This window comes from Rhinopithecus bieti, unplaced genomic scaffold (genome assembly GCF_001698545.2).
Source record: "Rhinopithecus bieti isolate Rb0 unplaced genomic scaffold, ASM169854v2 scaffold_1014, whole genome shotgun sequence".
NCBI classification, from domain to species: domain Eukaryota; kingdom Metazoa; phylum Chordata; class Mammalia; order Primates; family Cercopithecidae; genus Rhinopithecus; species Rhinopithecus bieti.
This window is the reverse complement of record NW_016803499.1, coordinates 2,324,164-2,346,376: the sequence shown is the minus strand read 5'-3', so window position 1 is coordinate 2,346,376 and position 22,213 is coordinate 2,324,164. Positions and strand designations below refer to the sequence as shown.

The window sequence follows — 22,213 nt, the reverse complement described above, 5'->3', positions numbered from 1 at the left end:
AGAGTCTCATTCTGTCGCCCAGGCTGAGTGCAGTGGTGCAATCTCGGCTCACTGCAACCTCCACCTGCCGGGTTCAAGAAATTCTCCTGTCTCAGCTTCCCTAGTATCTGGGACTATAGGCGCACACCACCAGGCCCAGCTAATTTTTTGTATTTTTAGTAGAGACTGGGTTTCACCATATCGGTCAGACTGGTCTCGAACTCCTGACCTCAGGTGATCCATCTGCCTCAGACTCCCAAAGTGCTGGGATTAGAGGCGTGAGCCACCACGCCTGGCCTGGGCCTGGGCCTGGGTTTGATTCCCAGCCCTGCTATTTGCTGGCTGTGACATTGGGCAAGTTTCTTGACATCTAAGCCCTGGTTTTCTCATTAGTACATGGAGGTAGCCCTATTACCCATTTCCTAGGGTGCTAGCGAGAATTAAATGATCTAATGCTAGTCAGATACATCAGTATAAAAATATATATGGGTCACATTGTCTAGCATATGCCAAAGGGTTTGGTAAAAGGAATGTTCTGAGTTGGGTGCAGTGGCTCACGCCTGTAATGCCAGCACTTTAGGAGGCCAAGGTGGACGGATCGCTTGAGGTCAGGAGTTCGAGACCAGCCTGGTCAACATGGTAAAAGCCCATCTCTACTAAAAATACAAAATTAGCCAGGCGTGGTGGCGCATGCCTGTAATCCCAGCTACCTGGGAGGCTGAGGCAGGAGAATCACTTGAACCCAGGAGGCAGAAGTTGCTGTGAGCTGAGATCATGTCACTGCACTCCTGCCTGGGTGATGGAGCAAAAAAAAAAAAAAAAAAAGGAACATTCTTTATCTTCATTATTGAGAGCACAAAAAGGAATCTGTATGTCTTACCTACCTACCTTCCCACCCACCTGTTAGTATCGCCATACCTGTTGATTGCAAGGTTATGTTGGAAGACTTCTGCCCCACTCATAAATTATTTACATATTTCAGTTGCTATAAAGACCATTTTCTTGGAAGTCTGTTATCACGCACCAAGTTTTATTGTTTGTTTTATATTACAGAGGCAATTCCCGTATCTCCGTTTTCCTTGGGCGTGTTTTGAAACCTGGCAATGCACGGTGCATCATACGGACCTTTCACCTGCTTTCCTTGGCCACCTGCCTGTCTCAGCTCTGCAGGGTTGGGGGTGCAGGGGTGGGGAGGTTTGCTTAAAGGGCATAAGGACCTGTGTTGTGGGTGGCTTCTTGATTACGTGGCCAGTGTTAGGATTCATAGGCCAATGACTTCGAAAGAGGTGAAAGGTTTTGATTAAAAGGAATTGATTATGGAGAAAGAGAACAAAGTGAACACTTTCCAAAAAACAAAGTAGCAGAGCAGTTTATTGGCCAAGGATTTGGGGAATATTGAGCAAAGTTGTAAAAATGAAGATAACCGTAAGCAAAATTGAAGATGTGTTATCACCAGCCCCCCTAATTGTTCATGTAGCATTCAGTGTCAGAGAACTGTCTGTAGTCTTCAGGATTCGATTCGGATGACACGAGGATTCAGGTTCTTGAGAAGTGTATTTGGAAGACTGGACACGTAATTCACAAGTGAAGGTCGTTTGCCAGCCGGTGCAGGTGACATTGATAAATGTCTCTTGTAGAATTTCTTGGGGAGTTTGGGTTCATGGGCTGCCCGCTAAAGTGCTGGCAGCTTTAAGCTAAGTATGAAGAAAGGAGAAAACAGAAATGGAAAAAGAGCTGAAGACCTCCCAGCTGCGAGCCAGTTAGTGGCATAGGTCCAGGCTGGTGGGCCTGGCGGAGGGGCAGGTGACAGGGAGAGCTGAGCTTGGAAGACAGTAGGAACAACCACGGAAGAGGTGAGCTGGAGACGGGACAGTGGATTTGTGACAGCTGTGATGAAGGGGTTGTGGCCTTGGTTGGGGCCTCTTATTCTGCATCTCTGTGTGGTTCCGAGAGCAGATTAGCATAAGGTGCTTAAGTGCTCTGGCACAGACCTCAGTGACGAGTCCCTTCATAGCCTCCAGGATGGCACATGGCCTGGCTCCCATGCTCTACCTGGGAGTTGCTGGGCACCCAGTGTGCTCTGGGCAAGGAGGTCTGTGTGAGCTCCCAGCAGGGCAGGTGGGCTCCAGGTGGGCGATCTCCACCCCGCACCCCCCAACCCCGCTCAGCCTCCCCCACTTCCCCAACCCCACTCAGCCTTTTCTGTTTTTGTGAGACAGGGGTCTCACTCTGGTTGCCCCAGGTTTTGGGAGTTGCAGTGGGCACATCTGGGCTTGCTGCAGCCTCGACCTCCCAGACTCAACGAAATCTTCCCATCTCAGCCCCAGAATGGCTGGGACCACTGGTATGCACCACCACGTCCAGCTAATTTTTTTTTTTTTTTGAGACAGAGTCTCACTCCGTCGCCCAGGCTGGAGTGCAGTGGCACGATCTCGGCTCACTGCAAGCTCCGCCTCCCAGATTTACGCCATTCTCCTGCCTCAGCCTCCCGAGTAGCTGGGACCACAAGCGCCCGCCATCTCGCCTGGCTAGTTTTTTGTATTTTTTTTAGTAGAGACGGGGTTTCACCGTGTTAGCCAGGATGGTCTCGATCTCCTGACCTCATAATCTGCCTGTCTCGGCCTCCCAAAGTGCTGGGATTACAGGCTTCAGCCACCGCGGCCGGCCCCAGCTAATTTTTTGTATTTTTGGCAGAGAAAGAGTTTTGCCATGTTGGCCAGCCTGGTCCTGAACTCCTGGACTCAAGCAATCTTGCCCTCCCAAATCATGCTGGGATTTCAGGCGTGAGCCACTGCGCCTGGCCTCCCACTCAGCCTTTCAGAGCTCACATCCACTTGGGGCAGAGGCACAGGCCAGGCCCTAGCTACCGTGGCAGCTTCTCAGAAGTGATTTATGTACTTTCAGTAAAAATAGACACGTCCCCGGCCCCACCACAATGCCGGACGATGTGGTGTCTTTGGCGTGGTGGAGGCCGCTGGGGTGTTGCCACCGCCTCCGATTTACCCTATAGCTGTCCTGGGGGCACACAGCAAGGAGGGGTCTTAGGTCAGGAACAGCCCCCAAGGGTCCGCCTGTTTCACTTACCCAGAGCTGCCTCCTCCACGAGTCCGTTCCCAGGGCTAGTTTGGGATTCCCGTCCGAGGGCTCCGTGATGATTTGAGGGAGCGAGTGAGTGACAGGGAAGAGGTTAAGTTGCCTTTTCATCCATCTGTATTTTTCTGCATTTTCTTATTTCTTCCTTTTAACTTTTCTTCCTCCTTCTCTTTTCTGCCTTTCTTTCCAGTAAAAGTGTTCTCTCCTCTAGCCATCCTTGAACTTGGGGCGCGGGTGCACGCCCTGCCGTGCACCTTGGATCCCAGTGGTCACACTGTGTAAACTTCGTCCCCCGGGACACCACCTTTCCCCACCTGGGCTGTGATATGTCTCTGAGACCTGGGCATGGAAGAAAATCACAGCAGGAGAGGGGCTGCAGATAGGCCAGCCCCTGGGATGACGTGGGTTAAAGAGCAGTTGGGCAGGTCTCTCTGGGAAGTCTCTGTATGGGGGTGGCTTGGAGAAAGGAGGGCTGGGCTGTAGAGCGGATGTGTTGCTGGTGGGACATGGGAGCCCGGGGACCTTCACATCAGCAGGTTCTGGGGACTGGAGTGAACAGCCCTAGTCCATCCCTACTTCTCCCCAGGCAGGGCAGGTGCCGGCGTTCTCAGTAAGAGAAACCCTGGGGAGGATGTGGGCACGTGGGCAGGTGGCAAGATTCATTGTCAGCTGGTGAAGTTTTGGCTGGTTGAAGATGTGCTTGGAAGGTCAGGTGCAGTGTGCTCAGGTTTAAGCTAAAGTCCTGGGGGGCTGGCTGACTCCCGGGGTGCAGGGGGAGCCGCCTACTAGTTCAGAAGCCAGAGGGGCCCAAGGCAGCAGCAGATGGACCAGGGCCAGCTTGTGTGCCTGGAGGCCTCCCCCAGGAGGAAGAAGGAACAGGAAGTGGGACCAGCCCACAGAGACTAACGGTTTAGTTGTACACCATGAGTGGGACGTGCCAGAGCCCCCACCAGCCCGAGGAGGCTGCTGCCTACTTGCCCACGCTCAGGCCATGCCGTGCCCCTGCTGCCCTCCTCGCTACAGCCTCAGGAGGACCGAAGGGGTGAGCAGAGAGGCTGCCTAGTGTCGGTGGCCTGGATCCAGACACAGGCCCGGCCGCCAGCTGGCCTGAGGGCCCTTCCTCCCAGTGTGCTAGAGCTCCCAGCCACAGTGCCCAACCTGGCAGGGCATGCCCAGGACTCCAGGGAAGTCTTCCAGGAAGGGGAGATGTCACACATGGGTGCTCTGGCCTCCTGCCCTCGATGAAAGGTGCTGGGGAGGAGAAGACGCAGTGAGCCTGGTGAGGGACTCCCACGCAGGTGGGAGGTGGAGGGCCCTGACCCAGGCCTGGCTGTAGCGGACAGGTGGCCCATTCTGGACACACAGACGTGGAAGGAACACAGGCTGCAAAGTGGTGGAGTGTGCTTCCGCTCCAAGAAGCCCCTGGCTGGGGCCGATGTGGCGGTGTTGGCGAAGTGGGCAGGGCGCTCAGACACCCTGGGAAAGCTGACTTGGGAGACACAGGGAGATGGGGTGTCGAGCAGCAGGTGGGACTTTGGTGAGGGCAGAGAGGACAGGATGACCACATCAGGAAGGAGCTGGACCTTTGGTAGAGCAGGCAGGGCAGGGCAGGCATGAGGAAGGCTGCCCCAGAGGCCAGGGGTGCCCACAAACACCATGCTCTTTTTCTACCCCCATTAAAATACGATGCTGCAACATGGACAAGACTACTGTCTGCTTCTTTGTTTGCAACAGTGAAAAAGTGAACAGAGAAGTTCCCTGAACCCCAGCAGGGACACAGGAGCAGACTGGTTCCTGCTGGCAGAGGGGTGCAGGACAGCAGGGCCAGTGCTGCATGGGTGGGCGTGGGGCAGCTTGGAATTCAATGTGTACGAGAAGCAAGTTGCAGGAGTGTGCACAGAGTAGGCAGCATTTGTGTGTGCCTCACACGTGTGCGGTGGTACTGTATGCACTTGTAGATACTCACATATGTAGGGAAAGATGAGCCCCGCATTCTGGGGACAGGGAGAGGAGGTTGTATCTATTGCATCTTAGAAATTTTTGCAGGGCTGGGCGCCTGTAATCTCAGCAGTTTGGGAGGCCAAGGAGGGAGGACTGCTTGAGTCCAGGAGTTCAAGACCAGCCTGGGCAACATAGTGAGATCCCGTCTCTACAAAAACAGAAATAAACAAACAAACTGGTGTCAGGAGGGAGGTTGGGGAGGACATTCTAAATCAATACAGCAAAATGTTAAATTTGTTCATTCTGGGAGGGTATACAGGTGTTATTCTCTGCTTGCCTGCATGTTTGCAGTAGCTTGTGATTTAAAGCATTTAAGATAGAAAACAATCTTGCTGTATAATATAGTAAAGTTCACTGGGGCATGTGTGTGTGTGTATTTTCAGACAAGATCTCATTCTGTTGCCCAGGCTGGAATGCAGTGGTGTGATCATGGCTCACTGTAGCCTCAACCTCCCAGGCTTAGGGGAGCCTCGCCCTAGCCTCCCAAGTAGCTGGGACTACAGGTGCTCACCACCACGCCTGGTTTATTTTTGTATTTTTAGTAGAAATGAGGTTTTGCCATGTTGCTCAGGCTGGTCTCAAACTCCTGGGCTCAAAGCGATCTGCCCATCTTGGCCTTCCAAAGTTTTTGTGAGGCTTATCTGAGGTGAGGCTTATCTGAGGTCCAGGAATTCATCAGTGACTGGCCTTCTTCACCCCCTCCTCACCCCCACTCCTTCTCCCCAAGCCCTCGGAAGAGCTCTGCGCCCCTGGCCCTGGGCTTGTGGTCTGCCCATCCCAGTCTCAGCTGCTCACCTGCCTCAGCTGGCTGCTCTGTTTCCAGGAAGGTGAGGTTAGCCACCTGTGGTCCCAGTCCTGTTTATGCCAGTGCAGTGAGGCCACAGACGCGATTTACTTTGAGGGATCCCATTTGCGCTAAGTATGTTATAGAAAGGCATGCTGAGGGCCAGATTGGCTTGCTTTTTTTTTTTTTATTTTGACGGAGTCTCACTCTCTCACCCAGGAGTGCATGGCCTGATCTTGGCTCACTGCAACCTCTGCCTCCCGGGTTCAAGCAATTCTCCTGCCTCAGCCTCCCAATTGGCCGGGAATACAGGCACGCACCATCAGATCCGGCTAATTTTTGTATTTTTAGTAGTGACAGGGTTTCACCATGTTGGTCAGGCTGGTCTTGAACTCCTGACCTCCAGTGATCCTCCCGCCTGGGCTTCCCAAAGTGCTGGGATTACAGGCCCAAGCCACCACACCTGGCCTCAGGTTGACTTTCAGTGCAGGGGTACGTCAAGGCAGGAAACGTGCTGACCACTCTCAAACTCTGGTCTGGTACCCTCTACCCTCCAGGGCCAGGGAGGGAAGGGGGGTGCAGTGTGAATGGCTTTATCTGGTTATCATTCTTATGAGTTCCTCAGTTTTAGAGACATTAGGAACCCTCTGCCCCACGTCTGGAGTGAGTGAGGCTGGCCCGGGAGCTGCGTGGCTCTCACCAGGGTCGGTTGGCCTCCGTGAAGCCATGGCGGCTGCGTCTTCTGCAGTCCCCCAGCTTTGTTTCCGGTGACTCAGAGGTGGGCGAAGCTGCTATTCTGCACCCACCCCCAGCTGCGTGAAAGCCAGGGAACAGGTGTGCCCTCTTTCTGGGGAGAGGTGAAGTCCCTGCATGGGCCAGGAGCGTGGCCTCCTGCCGGAAGAGGAAGCACCTGGAAAAGACTGGCTCGGTGAAGCAGGGGGCGCAGGCACTGGGGGGAGGTGGGTACTGGGGAGGTGGGCACTGCGGGGAGGCCCTGCTTTTCCTTTTCTTCCTTTTATTCCAGGGTCATAAAACCCTGTTGGGTTGGGCAAGCAGGTGGTGATTGTTCAGCTATTTCCAGGTTGTGGGTAGTGGGGATGGAGTAAGGGGGCTTGGGCATGGCCACCTTTCCACACACTCTGGCCCCGGAAACCTTTGCTCCTCCTGGTTTCATCTTCTCTGGCGCTGGATGGGTTATGCCATTTCTCTGCTACCAGCCGTGTTGTATTGGGTGGGCTATGGGGTGAGAAGTGTGTGCTTCCCTTCCTGGGAGGTGGGCACCTGGGGCACTTGGAGTATCTGAGGAGCTCTCCAAACGTGAGATTTTTGAGCTCCGATTGCAGTGGACAAGTGTTTCATTTCATTCAACACATTCTAAAACATCAGGAGATCGTGAACGTGCATAGAAGAGAGACTTGTCTACCGGGCTCGGGCGGCCCTGCCCTTCACCAGTTCTCACGCGTGGCTCCTTCATACCCGTCCCTCCATTCATCCCACCCCAAGTGATTTTGAAGCAAGTCCCAGACATGATAAAAGATAAAATTAGGCTGGGCACAGTGGCTCACAGCACTTTGGGAGGCCAAGGTGGGCAGATCACCTGAGGTCAGGAGTTCAAGACCAGCCTGGCCAACATGGTGAAACCTGGGCTCTATTAAAAATACAAAGATCAGCTGCGTGCAGTGTTGGGCGTCTGTAGTCTCAGCTACTGGGGAGGCTGAGGCAGGAGAATTGCTTGAACCCGGAAGGCAGAGGTTAAAGTGAGCCTAGATAGTGCTACTGCATTCCAGCCTGGGTGACAGAGCGAGACCTAAGAGTCTCAAAAAAAAAAAAAAAGATAAAATTGCATGTATCATTATGTTAGTTCCTATCGATAAAAGACGGGAAAGTTTTTTAAAAATCACCACTGCCTGAGTGCCATGGCTCACACCCAGTCTCAGCTACTCAGGAGGCTGAGGCAGGAGGATTGCTTGAACCCAGAGCTGCAGTGAGCTGTGACTGTGCCACTGCACTCTAGCCTGGGCAGCAGAGCGAGACTCTGTCTCTTAAAAAACATAACCACAATATCTTGTAATACCTAAAAGATAATTAACAGAAAGTCCTTAATGCCGTGAGGTAACAGTTGTTTTGAATGAGTCTTTTTTAAAATTTAATTTAATTTTAGATTCGGGGGTACATATGCCTGTTTGTTACATGGTATTTTGCATACTGGTGGGTGTTGGGCTTCCAGTGTACCCAGAGTGCCCTCGATGAAAGGGAAGAGAGTGAACATTGTACCTGATAGGTAATTTTTCAGCCCTTGCCCCGCTTCCTCCCTTCCCTCTTGGAATCTCCAGTGTCATTATTTCCGCCTTTGTTTTTTTTTTTTTTTTGAAACGGAGTCTTGCTGTCTCCCAGGCTGGAGTGTAGTGGCCCGATCTCAGCTCACTGCAACCTCCACCTCCCAGGTTCAAGCGATTCTCCTGCCTCAGCTTCCCAAGTAGCTGGGATTACAGATGCCTGCCACCACACCAGGCTAATTTTTGGTATTGTTTGTTCGTTTGTTTGTTTTTGAGACGGAGTCTTGCTCTGTCCCCCAGGCTGGAGTACAGTGGTGCGATCTCAGCTCGCTGCAAGCTCCGCCTCCTGGGTTCACGCCATTCTCCTGCCTCAACCTCCCAAGTAGCTGGAACTACAGGCACCCGCCACCATGCCCGGCCAATGTTTTGTACTTTTAGTAGAGACAGGGTTTCACCGTGTTAGCCAGGATGGTCTCGATCTCCTGACCTCGATCTCCTGACCCGCCCATCTCGGCCTCCCAAAGTGCTGGGATTACAGGTGTGAGCCACTGCGCCCGGCCAATTTTTGGCATTTTTAGTAGAGATGGGGTTTCACCATGTTGGCCAGGCTGGTCTCAAACTCCTGACCTCAGGTGATCCACCTGCCTCGGCCTCCCAAAGTGCTGGGATTACCGGCGTGAGTCATCGTAGCTGGCCTGTTACTTCCGTCTTTATGTGCATGGGTACCCATTGTTTAACTCCAACTTATAGGTGAGAACATGCAGTATTTGGTTTTCTGTTTCTGAGTGAGTTCACTTAGGATAAAGCCTTCCAGTTGCATCCGTATTACTGCAAGAGACATGATTTCTTTTTTTTCTTTCTTTTTTTTTTTTTTTTTTTGAGACAAAGTTTCACTCTTGTTGCCCAGGCTAGAGTGCAATGGCGTGATCTCGGCTCACCACAACCTCTGCCTCCTGGGTTCAAGTGATTCTCCTGCCTCAGCCTCCTAAGTAGCTGGGATTACAGGCGTGCACCACCACACTCGGTTAATTTTGTATTTTTTAGGAGAGATGGGGTTTCTCCATGTTGCTCAGGCTGGTCTCGAACTCCCTTCCTCAGATGATCCTCCCACCTCTGCCTCCCAAAGTGCTGGGATTATAGGCATGAGCCACCATGCCCGGCCAATTTCATTCTTTTTTATAGCTGCTGAATGAGTCCTTAATGTGGCCAGAGCACTATGGTGGACGGGATATGGAAGACAAGAATAACATATCCACCCCCACTATTATATATCTGAGGAGAGAATGGTTAGGTGCATAGACATTAAATAGACAATACTTCTTGAGACAGTATTTTTTGGTAACAGCTTTATTGAGATATTCATATACCATAAAATTCACCCATCTAAAGTGTACACTTCGGTGAGTTTGTTTGTTTTTTTGTTTTTGTGTTTTTTTTAGACAGGGTTTTGCTCTATTGCTCAGGCTAAAATGCAGTGGTGCAGTCACGGCTCACTGCAGCTTTGACCTCCCAGGCTCAAGTGATCCTTCCACCTCAGCCTCCCTAGTATTTGGGACTATAGGCACACATCACCACACCCAGCTGATTTTTGTAGTTTTTGCAGAGACAGGGTTTTGCCATGATGCCTGGGCTTTCAGTGGTTTTTAGTATATTCACAGAGTTGTGCAACTATCACCACAATCAATTTTGGAATGTTTTCATCACCCTAAGAAGATACTCCCCCTCCTTACCCATTACCTCCCTATCTTCCCATCTGCTCCAAGCCCCTGGCAACCACTAGTGTACTTTCTGTCTCTGTAGACTTGCCTGTTCCAGACATTTAGAATAAACAGAATGAGCAATATATGACCTTCTGTGTGACTTCTTTCACTCAGCATCACGTCTTCAGGGCCCATCCATGTTGCAGCAGGTGTCAGAGGTCCATTCCTTTTCATTGCTGAATACTATTCCACCGTATGATTGGGTCACATTATATTTATCCATTCGTCAGCAGAACATATGGCCACTTTTTGGCTATCATGAATAACATGAGTGTTCATGTGCAGGCTTTTGTATGGACATGTTTTCAGTTCTCTTGGGTATATATGTAAGAATGGAATTGCTGGGTCATATGGTAAGTCTATTTTTATACAATTTTTTTTTTTTTAAAGACAGGATCTCCTCTGTTGCCCAGGCTGGAGTGCAGTGGTGCAATCACAGCTCACTGAAGCCTCCACCTCCTGGGCTCAAGCAATCCTCCTGCCTCAGACTCCCAAATTGCTAGGGTTACAGCGATGCACCATCGTGCCTGGATAATGTCTTTGATTTTTAATAGAGATGAGGTCTTCCCTCGTTCCCCAGGCTGATCTGGAACTCCTGAGCCAAAGCAGTCCTCCTGTCTTGGCCTCATGAAGTGCTGGGTCTACAGGCGTGAGCCACTGCACCTGGCCCAATTTTTAATTTTTTAAATTTTTGTTTATTATATAGAGACAGGGTCTTGCCACGTTGCACAGGCTGGTCTGGAACTCCTGGCCTAAAGCAGTCTTTCTGCTTTGGCCTACCAAAGAGCTGGGATTGCACGTGTGAGCCACAGTGCCAGACCAGTAACTCTGTATTTAAGCTTTTGAGGAACGGACAGACTGTTTGCCAATGTGGCTGCACCATTTGACCAGCCATCCATGAGAATTCTGGTTTCTCCACATCCTCACCAACACTTGATATCATCCATCTTTGTGATACTAGCCGTCCTCCTGAGTGTGAAGTGGTGTCTTCCTGTGGTTTAGAGCTGTATTCCCTGTTGGCCACAGGAGGCAGTCTTACACTTACAGTGGCCTCCCCTTATCCTTGGGGGATACATTCCAAGACCCCTTATGGATGCCTGAATCTGTGGACAGTACCAAACCTGTACAATCAGCTTTGTATCCTCAGGTTCTGCTTCTGTGGATTTAGCCAACTAAGGATTGAAAATATTTGTGGAAAAAGAAGAAAGCTAGATAATAACAGAAAAAATACAAAATGTAAAAATACAGCATAACAACTGTTTACATAGCATTTACATTGTATTCATTATTGTAAGTAACCTAGAGATGATTTAAAGTATACAGGAGGGTTGGGCGTGGTGGCTCACACCTGTAATCTCAGCACTTTGGGAGGCCGAGGTGGGTGGATCACCTAAAGTCAGGAGTTTGAGACCAGCCTGGCCAATGTGGTGAAACCAGGTCTCAGAATACAAAAATTAAGGCTGGGCTCGGTGACTCACACCTGTAATCCCAGCACTTTGGGAGCCCGAGGCGGGTGGATCACCTGAGGTCAGGAGTTCAAGACTAGCCTGGCCAACGTAGTGAAACCCCGTCTCTACTAAAAATATAAAAATTAGCCGGTCATGGTGCCACATGCCTGTAATCCCAGCTACTCGGGGGGCTGAGGCAGGAGAATCACTTGAACCCAGGAGGCAGAGGGTGCAGTGAGCCGAGACCATGCCATCGCACTCCAGCCTGGGCAACAAGAGCAGAACTCCATCTCAAAAATAATAAAATAAAAAAAAAATACAAAAATTAGCCAGACATGGTGGCACATGCCTGTAGTCCCTGCTACTCCAGAGTTTAAGGCAGGAGAATCACTTGAACCTGGGAGGCGGAGGTTGCAGTGAGCCGAGATCATGCCACTGAACTCCAGCCTGGGGGACAGAGCGAGACTGTCTCAAAAAAAAAAAAAAAAAAGTACACAGGAGGATGTGTGTGGGTTCTGTGCAAATACTACACTATTTTCTATAAGGGACTGCACACTCATAGATTTTGGTATGCATGGGGGTCCTGCAACTAGTTCCCCTTAGATGCCAGGGGACAGATGTGTATATGAGGTTTTTCCTGTGTAGTAACAGGCAGGGAGTGTTGGCAGCATGGATAGCCTGGGTAAAGGGGTGACTCACATCCCGGGCAGGAGGGAGAGGAACGGTGGGCGCTTGCATCATATTGCTCAGAGTGATGCACAATCTAAAACTATGATTTTTTTTCTTTTTTGAGGTGGAGTCTCACTCTGTCCCGCAGGCTGCTGTGCAGTGGTGCAATCTCAGCTCACTGCAACCTCTGCCTCCCGGGTTCAGGCAATTCTCCTGCCTCAGCCTCCCGAGTAGCTGGGATTATAGGCACGCACCACCCTGCCCAGCTAATTTTTGTATTTTTAGTAACGACGGTTTTGCCATGTTGGCCAGGCTGGCCTCGAACCCCTAACCTCAAGCGATCCACCTGCCTGGGCCTCCCAAAGTGCTGGAATTACAGGCATTAGCCACCAGGCCCAGCCTGGAGTTTTCCATCTAATATTTTCAGATGGTGGTTGACCATGGATAACTGAGACTTCAAAAAGCACCATCACCAGGCAGGGTGGCTCACGCCTATAATCCCAGTACTTTTGGAGGCGGAGACGGGTGGATCGCTTGAGTCCAGGAGTTCGAGACCAGTCTGGGCAGGGTGGTGAAACCCTGTCTCTACAAAAAAATACATCAATTAGCTGAGCATGGTGGTGCATGCCTGTAGTCCCAGCTCCTCAGGAGGCTGAGGTGGGAGGATCACCTGAGCTCGGGGAGTAGAGGCTGCAGTGAGCCATGATTGTGCCACTGCACTCCAGCCTGGGCAATACAGCAAGACCCTGTCTCAAACAAACAGCAAATAAACAAAGGTGCAAACTGTGGCTGAGCGGGGACTGCTGTAGGTGCAGCTATATCAGTGTTTTTAAACGTAAGGCCACTGATCCAGCCCAGAACCCAGGGTGGGATTTGCGCTCATTAGATTTGCACAGGGAGCTCCTCTGGCCCTTGTTGAGTTCACTCTTTGCTGCTTATGACTCAAAGAGGGAGAGGCTGGGTCAGGACAGCCCATCTCAGCTCCTGCAGAAGTAGAAAAACAAATTTGTGCACCTTAGGGAAAGTTAGGACTCAGGGTTACCCTGAATGAGTCAAAATAAACAAGTCCTTCATTATACTCAGATCACTCTGCAAGGGCGTTTCACTCCTGGAAAGGACACAGTCATTACCTCCAGTCTGACTCTTCCTATCAGAGGTTAGATTTCTGAGCAAGCGTCGGATACATACCTTTGGAGAGACTTGGCTACAGACGCTATATTTAATCCGCTGCCTTGCATAGTGCCTTTGTGTTCTGTATGAAGCCAGGAGATCTTATCAGTCATGCAGAGGGGGCCAGTCACATCACTTTATTTGACAGGGTGCACGCTTTGCAGAGTCCTCTTCTGGGATGACTGCCTCATGGTTACTGCCAAGGCTCTGATGGGGAAGGGGGCTAAGAATTAACCTTGAGGCCGGGCGCGGTGGCCCACAGGCGTAATCGCAGCACTTTGGGAGGCCAAGGTGGGCAGATCATTTGAACTCAGCAGTTTGGGACCAGCTTGGCCAACATGGGGAAATCCCATCTCCACTAAAAATAGAGAAAATTAGCCAGGCATGGGGGCAGGTGCTTGTAAGCCCAGCTACTCGGGAGGCCGAAGCATGAGAATCGCTTGAACCCAGGAGGCGGAGGTTACAGTGAGCTGAGATGGAGCCACTGCACTGCAGCCTGGGCGACAGAGTGAGACTCCGTCTCAAAAAAAAAAAAAAAAAAAAAAAGTTAACCTTGAGACTCCAGGGTTGCTTGCTTTGATGCCCTCTTCAGCCCATGGCAAACATCTGCTTGGTGATCTTGCTGCTTTCAAAAATGGGATCCATTCCTTTAAAACTGACCAGGCCATGGGAGTTGGGTGCATGCCTACTAAATAGTATGTAAATACTGTTTTGTTGTTGTTGTTGTTGTTGTTGTTGTTGTTGAGATAGGTTCTCACTCTGTTGTCCCGGCTGGAGTACAATGGTGTGATCATGGCTCACTGCAGCCTCTACCTCCTGAGCTCAAGGGATCCTTCCGCCTCAGCTTCCCAAGTAGCTGGGACTACAGGCCCACGCCACCACACCTGGCCAATTTTTTATTTGTTAGAGAGATGGGGTTTCGCCATGTTGCCCTGGCTGGTCTTGAGTTCCTGGCCTCAAGCGATCTTCCCACCTCAGCCTCCCAAAGTGTTGGGATTACAGGTGTGAGCCATCATTCCTGGCCCATACATATTGTCGATTGCTTTGCAAATTGCTCTAAGCTAAGGTTATAGCTAGTGGAATGTAGTTTTGCCAAATTACTCTTTCAGAGTCATTGAGGCAGAGCTCACAGGATCTGTGCTGATACCTCTCGGGTATATCGTCCGGCCCAGCTCCTCCCTCACTCTGGCAGTATGTGGCATCTCCACCCGGATGTCCTGGCGACATTTCACATGTGGCAGGTCCAGGCATGAATTCTCAGCTTCCGCCCCAGCCTGCCTCCTTCCCTCCCTGAGACTGTCCCATGTCAGTACCTGGCTTCACTGAGTGGGTGGCTCAAGTCAGGAGCTGAGAGGCCCGTTTTCACTCCAAGGGCTGGCTCCAAGGCCTCCAAGGCCTGGCTGGTAGATTGAGATTTGTCTGTGCTGTTGCGGAGTTGCTGAAGCGCCATGGGCTTTGCGTCAGCAGGTGTGTCCTGGATTGCTGCTTGGAGGCTTGAGGTTCGGGGACGGTCCAGAGCCCAGGGTTGGGGTACGCACGGACGCTGGTGCTGGCTTGGAGGTGTGGTTCCAGGGCACGTCCAGGGCCAGGGTTGGGGTACCACGGACCTGGATGCTGGCTTGGAGGCGTGGTTCCAGGGCACGTCCAGGGCCAGGGTTGGGGTACCACGGGCCTGGATGCTGGCTTGGAGGTGTGGTTCCAGGGGCACATCCAGGGCCAGGGTTGGGGTACCACGGGCCTGGATGCTGGCTTGGAGGTGTGGTTCCGGGGCATGTCCAGGGCCAGGGTTGGGGTACCACGGGCCTGGATGCTATTAAGTGGGGAGGAAGAACTTAAGTTCAGAAGGAATGGCACTTCTGTATGGGGGTTTTTTGGTATCTGGTCCCAGAAAATGTGGTACATTTTCTCCTTCTCCTTCCAGATAATTCCTGAAGATGGCAGAAGCTCACCAAGCTGTGGCCTTTCAGTTCACGGTCACTCCGGATGGCATTGACCTGCGGCTGAGCCATGAAGCTCTTAGACAAATCTATCTCTCTGGACTTCATTCCTGGAAGAAGAAGTTCATCCGATTCAAGGTTTGCTGAGATGTGTTGAAATCTACACAGTATGCCTTTTAATGTCTAAGAACGGGGCTCTTGCAGCGATTGAGGTCTACGTGTTTCAGACTGGCGATTGCATATCACTTACCTATTTGCACGGTACTTAAGGCTTGGGGACACCGTCACACAGACTTTAGCTCACTGGATGCTTGGAGCAGCTCCATTAGGCAGGTAAAGGGAGTTGGCATGCTCTAAAGCAGGCCGGGAAATTGAGGCTCACAGGGCCAGCGACCTACTTAATAGAAGGCAGAGTAAAGACTAGAATTCACATCTTCTGTCTGAGTCAGAATCCTTTACACCGTGTTCAAAAAGGATTTTTTCCGGGCCAGGTGCAGTGGCTCACACCTGTAATCCCTGCATTTTGGGAAGCTGAGGTGGGTGGATCGCTTGAGCTCAGGAGTTTAAGACCAGCCTGGGTGACACGACAAAACCCCATCTCTACAAAAAATACAAAAATTTGGCAGGTGCGTTGGCATGCACCTGTAGTCCTAGCTACTCAGGAGGCTGAGATGGGAGGATCGCTTGAACCTGAGAGGCAGAGACTGCAGTGAACCGTGATTGAGCCACTGCACTCCAGCCTGGGCAAGAGAGCGAGACTTTGTCTCAAAAAAAATTTTTTTTTCCAAACTTCAGCAAGTAGATGTAATAATTGCTTTGTTGATAAAACATTCACACACTAGAAACTCTCCCTCTTCACATAAGTTCAAATACAGTTGAGTCCACATGTTCTCAATTCTGTTTATCTAAAGAAGTGGAACTCTGTTCTTTTTTAAGTAAGTGTCTTGTTTTTCCATGTATTTAATTTATTTTAAACATCATAGAAGGCATAAGTGCATGTTTGAAAACACGCAAACTAGATGAAAGTTCATCAAGTCGAAAGTGGATGCCCCCGCCGACCCCCGCCAGCCCGAGCAGGAGCTCAGTTCAGTTTGTGGACTTCCCAGTGCTCCTTCTCTGAGGGTGGCACTGAAGTGGGCCACTGGGAAAGCCCTAAGCTCAAGAGTAGGTGGCAGCAGGGATGGCGGGGAGGTGGGCGAGCGCCTGGGAGCCAGCACAGCTGCACAGGTGTCCCTGGGGCTCAGCCTGTGGATTCTTGGGCCCATAGAAATAACCCACCAAGGCGACATCCGAGATGTCACTGAGGCACTAGCTCGGCTCGCCGAGGGCTGCTCTTTTTCACCTTGGAATCTGGGAAAGTAGAAACTCGGATGCAGAGGCTTGGCCATCATATTCAACCCAGTGGGAATGTTGTTCTCCCCGTCCCCTCCCCTTCCCTCTCCCCTCTTTTTTTTTTTTTTTTTTTTTTTTTTTTGAGATAAGGTCTTGCTCTGTTGCCCAGGGTGGAGTGCAGCGGTGTGATCACGGCTCCCTGTAGCCTCACTGGGCTCAGGCAATCCTCCTGTCTCATCCTCCCAAGTAGCTGAGATCATAGGTGCACACCACCATGCCCACCTAATTTTTTTTTTTTTTTTTTTTTTTTTTTTTTTGAGACAGAGCCTCACTCTGTTGCCCGGGCTGGAGTGCAATGGCGTGACCTTGGCTCACTACAACCTCCGCCTCCCAGGCTCAAGCGATTCTTCTGCTTCAGCCTCCTGAGTAGCTGGGACTATAGGTGCCCGCCACCACACCTGGCTAAGTTTTTGTATCTTTATTAGAGACAGTATTTCACCATGTTGGCCAGGCTGGTTTCAAACTCCTCACCTCAAGTGATCTGCCCGCCTCAGCCTCCCAAAGTGCTGGGGTTACAGGCATGAGCCGCCTCACCTGGCCTGCTTTGGTCATTTTTAATCCATTATCTTGGTCAAATCAATATCTTATTAGGATGGTTTAGTAAGAATGTTGTTTAATTGGAGTTGTCAAACATACACAAGAGTGTAGAGGACTGATTACACATCCCCACCGTCCCCTTCCTTGTTCAACAATTTTGCCAATTTCATTTGATATAATCCTTTTTGTATTTTTTTGGCTGGAGTATTTTACAGCAAATTCTCGACATGGAGTGAGGCCTCCCATGAAATCTTCAAGGTTAAGCAGCCTTCTGACACAGGGGCGGCAAGAGGGGCAGTTTTGGAGCTGGGGTCTCAGGGCGTTCTAGACAGTAGCAGGCTGGGGACAGGGCATCATGGTGGCTCAGTGACATCCTTCACCAGCTAAACTAGTGCCTGGGCTGATTCTCATGTCCTGGGGTGTCCACTCTTGGGGAAGCTTTCAGGGTGGGTTTTGGCTCAGAGGTAGTGGAAGGGAGGAAACTGGAACCGCCGCAGGCTGTAAACTCTGGGGAGAGTCCCAGCTAGTGGGGTATGGTTTCTTAGAAGAGGGTGTCGGCACGCTGCCGACACCCTCTTCTCACTGCCTGCCATCCCGGCAGTCCTGTTGCCGGGGGCCATGAAACGCCGTTGTCCTGTGGGTTGTGGGAGGATACCGCTCACGGCCCGTGTGTCTGTCTTTAGAATGGCATCATCACTGGCGTGTACCCGGCGAGCCCCTCCAGCTGGCTTATCGTGGTGGTGGGCGTGATGACAACAATGTACGCCAAGATCGACCCCTCATTAGGAATAATTGCAAAAATCAATCGGACCCTGGAAACGACGTAAGTCATCCTGCGAAATCTCCGATTGTCTGGGAAGTTACCAATTTTATTGCTGTTTTTACGTCTCTTCAAATGTGATGATGGTCACTGTTCTGGATTCGATGTGAAGCTCCTGATTCTGTCCTCACGTCGGCTTTCTTCCCGCCTCCTGGGTGGTGCTAAGGTCCCTCTAGGAGTTTGCCGTCCCCTGCGGCCTTTCCTCCGAAGACCAGGGTGAGAAGAGTGGTAGTGGCCCTGGGGCACCCCTTGGAAGGTGTCAGGGCCCGAGGGTTTGGCCAATAGTGACAGTGCCCGTAGCCCGGCCAGTGGGGCTCTGAAACGGAATTTCTGCTCAAGGGGCTGATTCACCATGTAGTGATTTCTTTGCACTTGGAGTCTGTTCATCCCAGAGTTCTGTGACCCTTGAACGGACTGCTCTGCGGTCCTCTGCAGGGACCTCCCCCACTTAGCTTTCTGTCAGGGTGGTTTAGAAATCTCCAGGGGGGCCGGGCGCGGTGGCTCAAGCCTGTAATCCCAGCACTTTGGGAGGCCGAGACAGGCAGATCATGGGGTCAGGAGATCAAGACCATCCTGGCTAACACGGTGAAACCCCGTCTCTACTAAAAATACAAAAAACTAGCCGGGCGAGGTGGTGGGCGCCTGTAGTTCCAGCTACTTGGGAGGCTGAGGCAGGAGAATGGCATAAACCCGGGAGGCGGAGCTTGCAGTGAGCTGAGATCCGGCCACGGCACCCCAGCCTGGGCAATAGAGCGAGACTCCGTCTCAAAAAAAAAAGAAAAATAAATCTCCAGGGGACCCCCTGTCACTCCCACCCCTAGGGTTTTGGATTTTCCTGGGGCTTATCTCTTGCTACCAAGAGATAAGGCCCCGAGACACCTTAGGTAACATTCAGCACATGTTCATTTTATTTTTTTTCCAACCACCTGCCGCCTGTTGATAGCGCGTGTTTATTGCACGCCTGTGATGCCTGTTATTCCATCCAGTTCTGGAGATGGCCCAGACTCCCATCTAGGAAGGTCAGGCCCTGCACTGCAGTGACCTCTCATTAGGATCCCTTTCACCAGTGAGGAAGCTTTCAGACAGATGCAGGCGTCTGCCCAAGTCACAGGAAGAGGGAGCGGGGAAGCTGGAATTCAAACCCAGCTCTGCGCCAGCTGTGAAATCTGTGCTTTTTTCAGTGTAGCACTGAGGTCCCCCCACCCCCTGCCCCAGAAGCTTCCGTGAGACAAATGCACGTGAACTGCTTTATCGCCATTTGAACGTCGAGACGGTGGAACGCGAGGCGACTCAGCTTCCTCATGCAGCTGTGACCCTTGCACTTGGACACACGTTTTCCTTTCCGATCTGAAAGCTCCATGGTGCCTTGAAAGTGTCTCTGCTGGCCCGTGCCAGGCGTTTGATTCGATTTCTGTGCTGCTTGTTTACACCAACGGCATTTTTGCCATTGGGGCACGGTGGTTCACACCTGTAATCCCAGGACTGTGGGAGGCTGAGGCAGGTGGATCACCTGAGGTCAATAATAGCCGCCAACTCCTCATAACTGGGCTTTGTTTGGGGGCCAGGAGTTGCAGGTGGAAGGCACAATGCCAGGTCAGGGCTAAGCTAAATATCAAAGCTCTGGATCTTCATAGTCACGCCTTGTGGGTTGTTTGCATGTAAATATTGTTCAATCAGAAAGAAATAAGAAAATAAACTGGCAGAAAAAGGGACATAAACGAAAACTCACTCACAGTTAACGGCTGAATTTGATTTTTTGTTGTTGTTGTTGAGGTGGAGTTTTTGCTCCATTGCCCAGGCTAGAGTGTGATGGTGCTATCTCGGCTCACTGCAACCTCCACCTCCTGGGTTCAAGCAATTCTCCTGCCTCAGCCTCCTGAGTAGCTGGGATTACAGGGGCCCACCACCATGCCTGGCTAATTTTTGTATTTTTTGTAGAGATGAGGTTTCACCATGTTGGCCAGGCTGATCTCAATTATTGACCTCAAATGATCCACCCGCCTCGACCTCCCAAAGTGCTGGGATTACAGGTGTGAACCACCGTGCCCAGCCTTGATTCTGCTGACTAGAAATAAAAGATGAAGCAGATTAATGGTCTGAATCTCCTGATGACAGCTTGAGCAGGTACCCTGATTCCTGCCTCTTTTTGCAAAGGGTCTGCAGAGGACCCCTTCACATCCTGTTCCTTCTCCAGGAAGCCCCTGGACCCTCCAGAGTCATTGAGCATCCAGCTGAGTTGCTTGCAACCTTGAGGTAGCTCAGGAACGCTGGCTCAGGCCTCTATAAGTGTCTGCAAGAGACAGAATAAAAGTTCCCAGTCATTTTAGCAGAAGCATGCCTGGCTGGGATGCCTGCCAGCTTCCTTGTCTGGGGACTACTGTCACTGCTGTCACTCAGAAAGCAGTTGGCAGACCTGGGCACTCAGGGCAGGCCTGGCTGCTGTCTTCCTTGAGGTCCCAGAACCCGCAGGCCTGCAGTGGATAGCTGCCTCCCAGCCTCGTGTGTGGAGCTGTCCCTTCATACTTTTCATTCTCTTGTGGGGTTAATGAAGATCTTTTTTTTTCTTTTTGAGATTGAGTCTCACTCTGTCCCCCAGGCTGGAGTGAGTGGTGCGATCTCGGCTCACTGCAACCTCCACCTCCCGGGTTCAAGTGATTCTCCTGCCTCTGCCTCTTGAGTACCTGGGACTGCAGGCACACGCCACCATGCCCAACCAATTTTTGTGCTTTTGGTAGAGATGGGGTTTTGCCTTGTTGGCCAGGCTGGTCTTGAACTCTTGATCTCAAGTGATCCACTCGCCTCGTCCTCCCAAAGTGCTGGTATTACAGACGTGAGCCACTGCACCCAGGCCAGATCTTTAATTTACTCTCTAGTGTAGGCCTTCTCTTAAAACTGGATTATATTTAGAAGTGTTGACTGTTTAAAGCCCTTAATAATCTGGGTCTTTGTAAGATTTGTTTCTTTGTACCTCTTAAACCTATTTTGGTAAACTAGGCCATCCCTGGCCTAAATTTAGAAAGGCCGGGTTAAGGGCCAGCGTCTTCCAGCCTCATGGGCCATTCCAGAGCTGCTGTCCTGGAGGGAACTTGCAGTATCTCTGGGCCGCTGCCTTCAAAACTGGAGTCAGGCTGGGCGCAGTGACCTGTAATCCCAGCACTTTGGGAGGCCGAGGCAGGAGGATTGCTTGAGCCCAGGAATTCAAGACCAGCCTGAGCAACATAGTGAGACCCTATGTCTTAAAAAAAAAAAAAAAGAATAAAGAATAAAAATGTGGAGTCATACGTGTTACGTGGGGTTTGTCTCTGAGTCTGTTCCCGACAGGCTTGTAAGCAGCATGGCCTTTCAAAGAAAGCTTTTGCTTAGATAAAAGTTTTTTATCTAAGTGCCTATATGTCTATATTTTAAAATCTTGAATGAGTCATTTATTTGTTTATGCTAAAATATTTTTAGTTTTGCAAATCAAGTAAGTATATAGGTCTTTTTCTTTCAGTAATCTAAAATGTAGATTATCTAAAAGATGGCTTCTGAAATCCCTAAACCCAAGTTTGCTGATAGGTTAGCTGGCCAGAAAAGAGCATATAGGTTTAAAAAAGAGACTACAGTTAAACTCCAGTGCTAGATTTCATGGGTTATAGAAAGATACACATTTTGGAGCAAGAGTATGTAACCTTGAAGACAATTTGTTTTTGTCCACTTAAATATTATGCAGTGTTCAATTCATGGTTTTCTTTTTTTTTTATTTCTTATTTTGAATTAGTTTATTTTCTTTTTTACATTTTATTTTTATATTGATGGGGTTTTGCCATGTTGCCCAGGCTGGTCTCGAACTCCTGGACTCGAGTGATCCACCCATCTCGGCCTCCCAAAGTGCTGGGATTATAGACTTGAGCCACTGCACCTGGCCAAATTAGTGCTTTTCAAATATTGGGCATACCTTTAGGTTATATATATTGGTGTTTTAATCATTTGAAGCATGCCTAGTTTTTATTTAAAAAATACTTTGCAGTTACCAAAACTAAAACAAACCACAAAATAGCTGCATTTCTGGCCGGGCACAGTGGCACACCTATAATCCCAGCACTTTGGGAGGCCAAGGCAGGTGGATCACCTGAGGTCAGGAGTTCGAGACCAGCCTGGGCAACATGGCAAGACCCCATCTCTACAAAAATACAAAAATTAGTTGGATGTGGTGGTACACACCTGTAATCCCAGCTATTCGGGAGGCTGAGGTGGGAAAATTGCTTGAACCTGGGAGGCGGAGGTTGCAGTGAGCCAAGATGACCACTGCACTCCAGCCTGGGCAACAGAGCGAGACTCTGTCTCAAAAAAAAAAAAAAAAAAAGTGGA

General features: G+C 50.5%; 1 protein-coding gene across 1 annotated transcript in view; it reads left to right on the top strand.

Annotated features, from left to right (window-relative positions):
* Positions 1 to 22,213, top strand: part of CPT1A (carnitine palmitoyltransferase 1A) — an 87,187-nt gene that overhangs the window by 14,861 nt on the left and 50,113 nt on the right. The window contains exons 2-3 of the mRNA XM_017885941.1: positions 15,102 to 15,255; positions 17,730 to 17,869. Coding sequence (XP_017741430.1) covers positions 15,115 to 15,255; positions 17,730 to 17,869 — 281 coding nt within the window. The 5' untranslated portion in view covers positions 15,102 to 15,114. The remainder of the gene's footprint in view (positions 1 to 15,101; positions 15,256 to 17,729; positions 17,870 to 22,213) is intronic.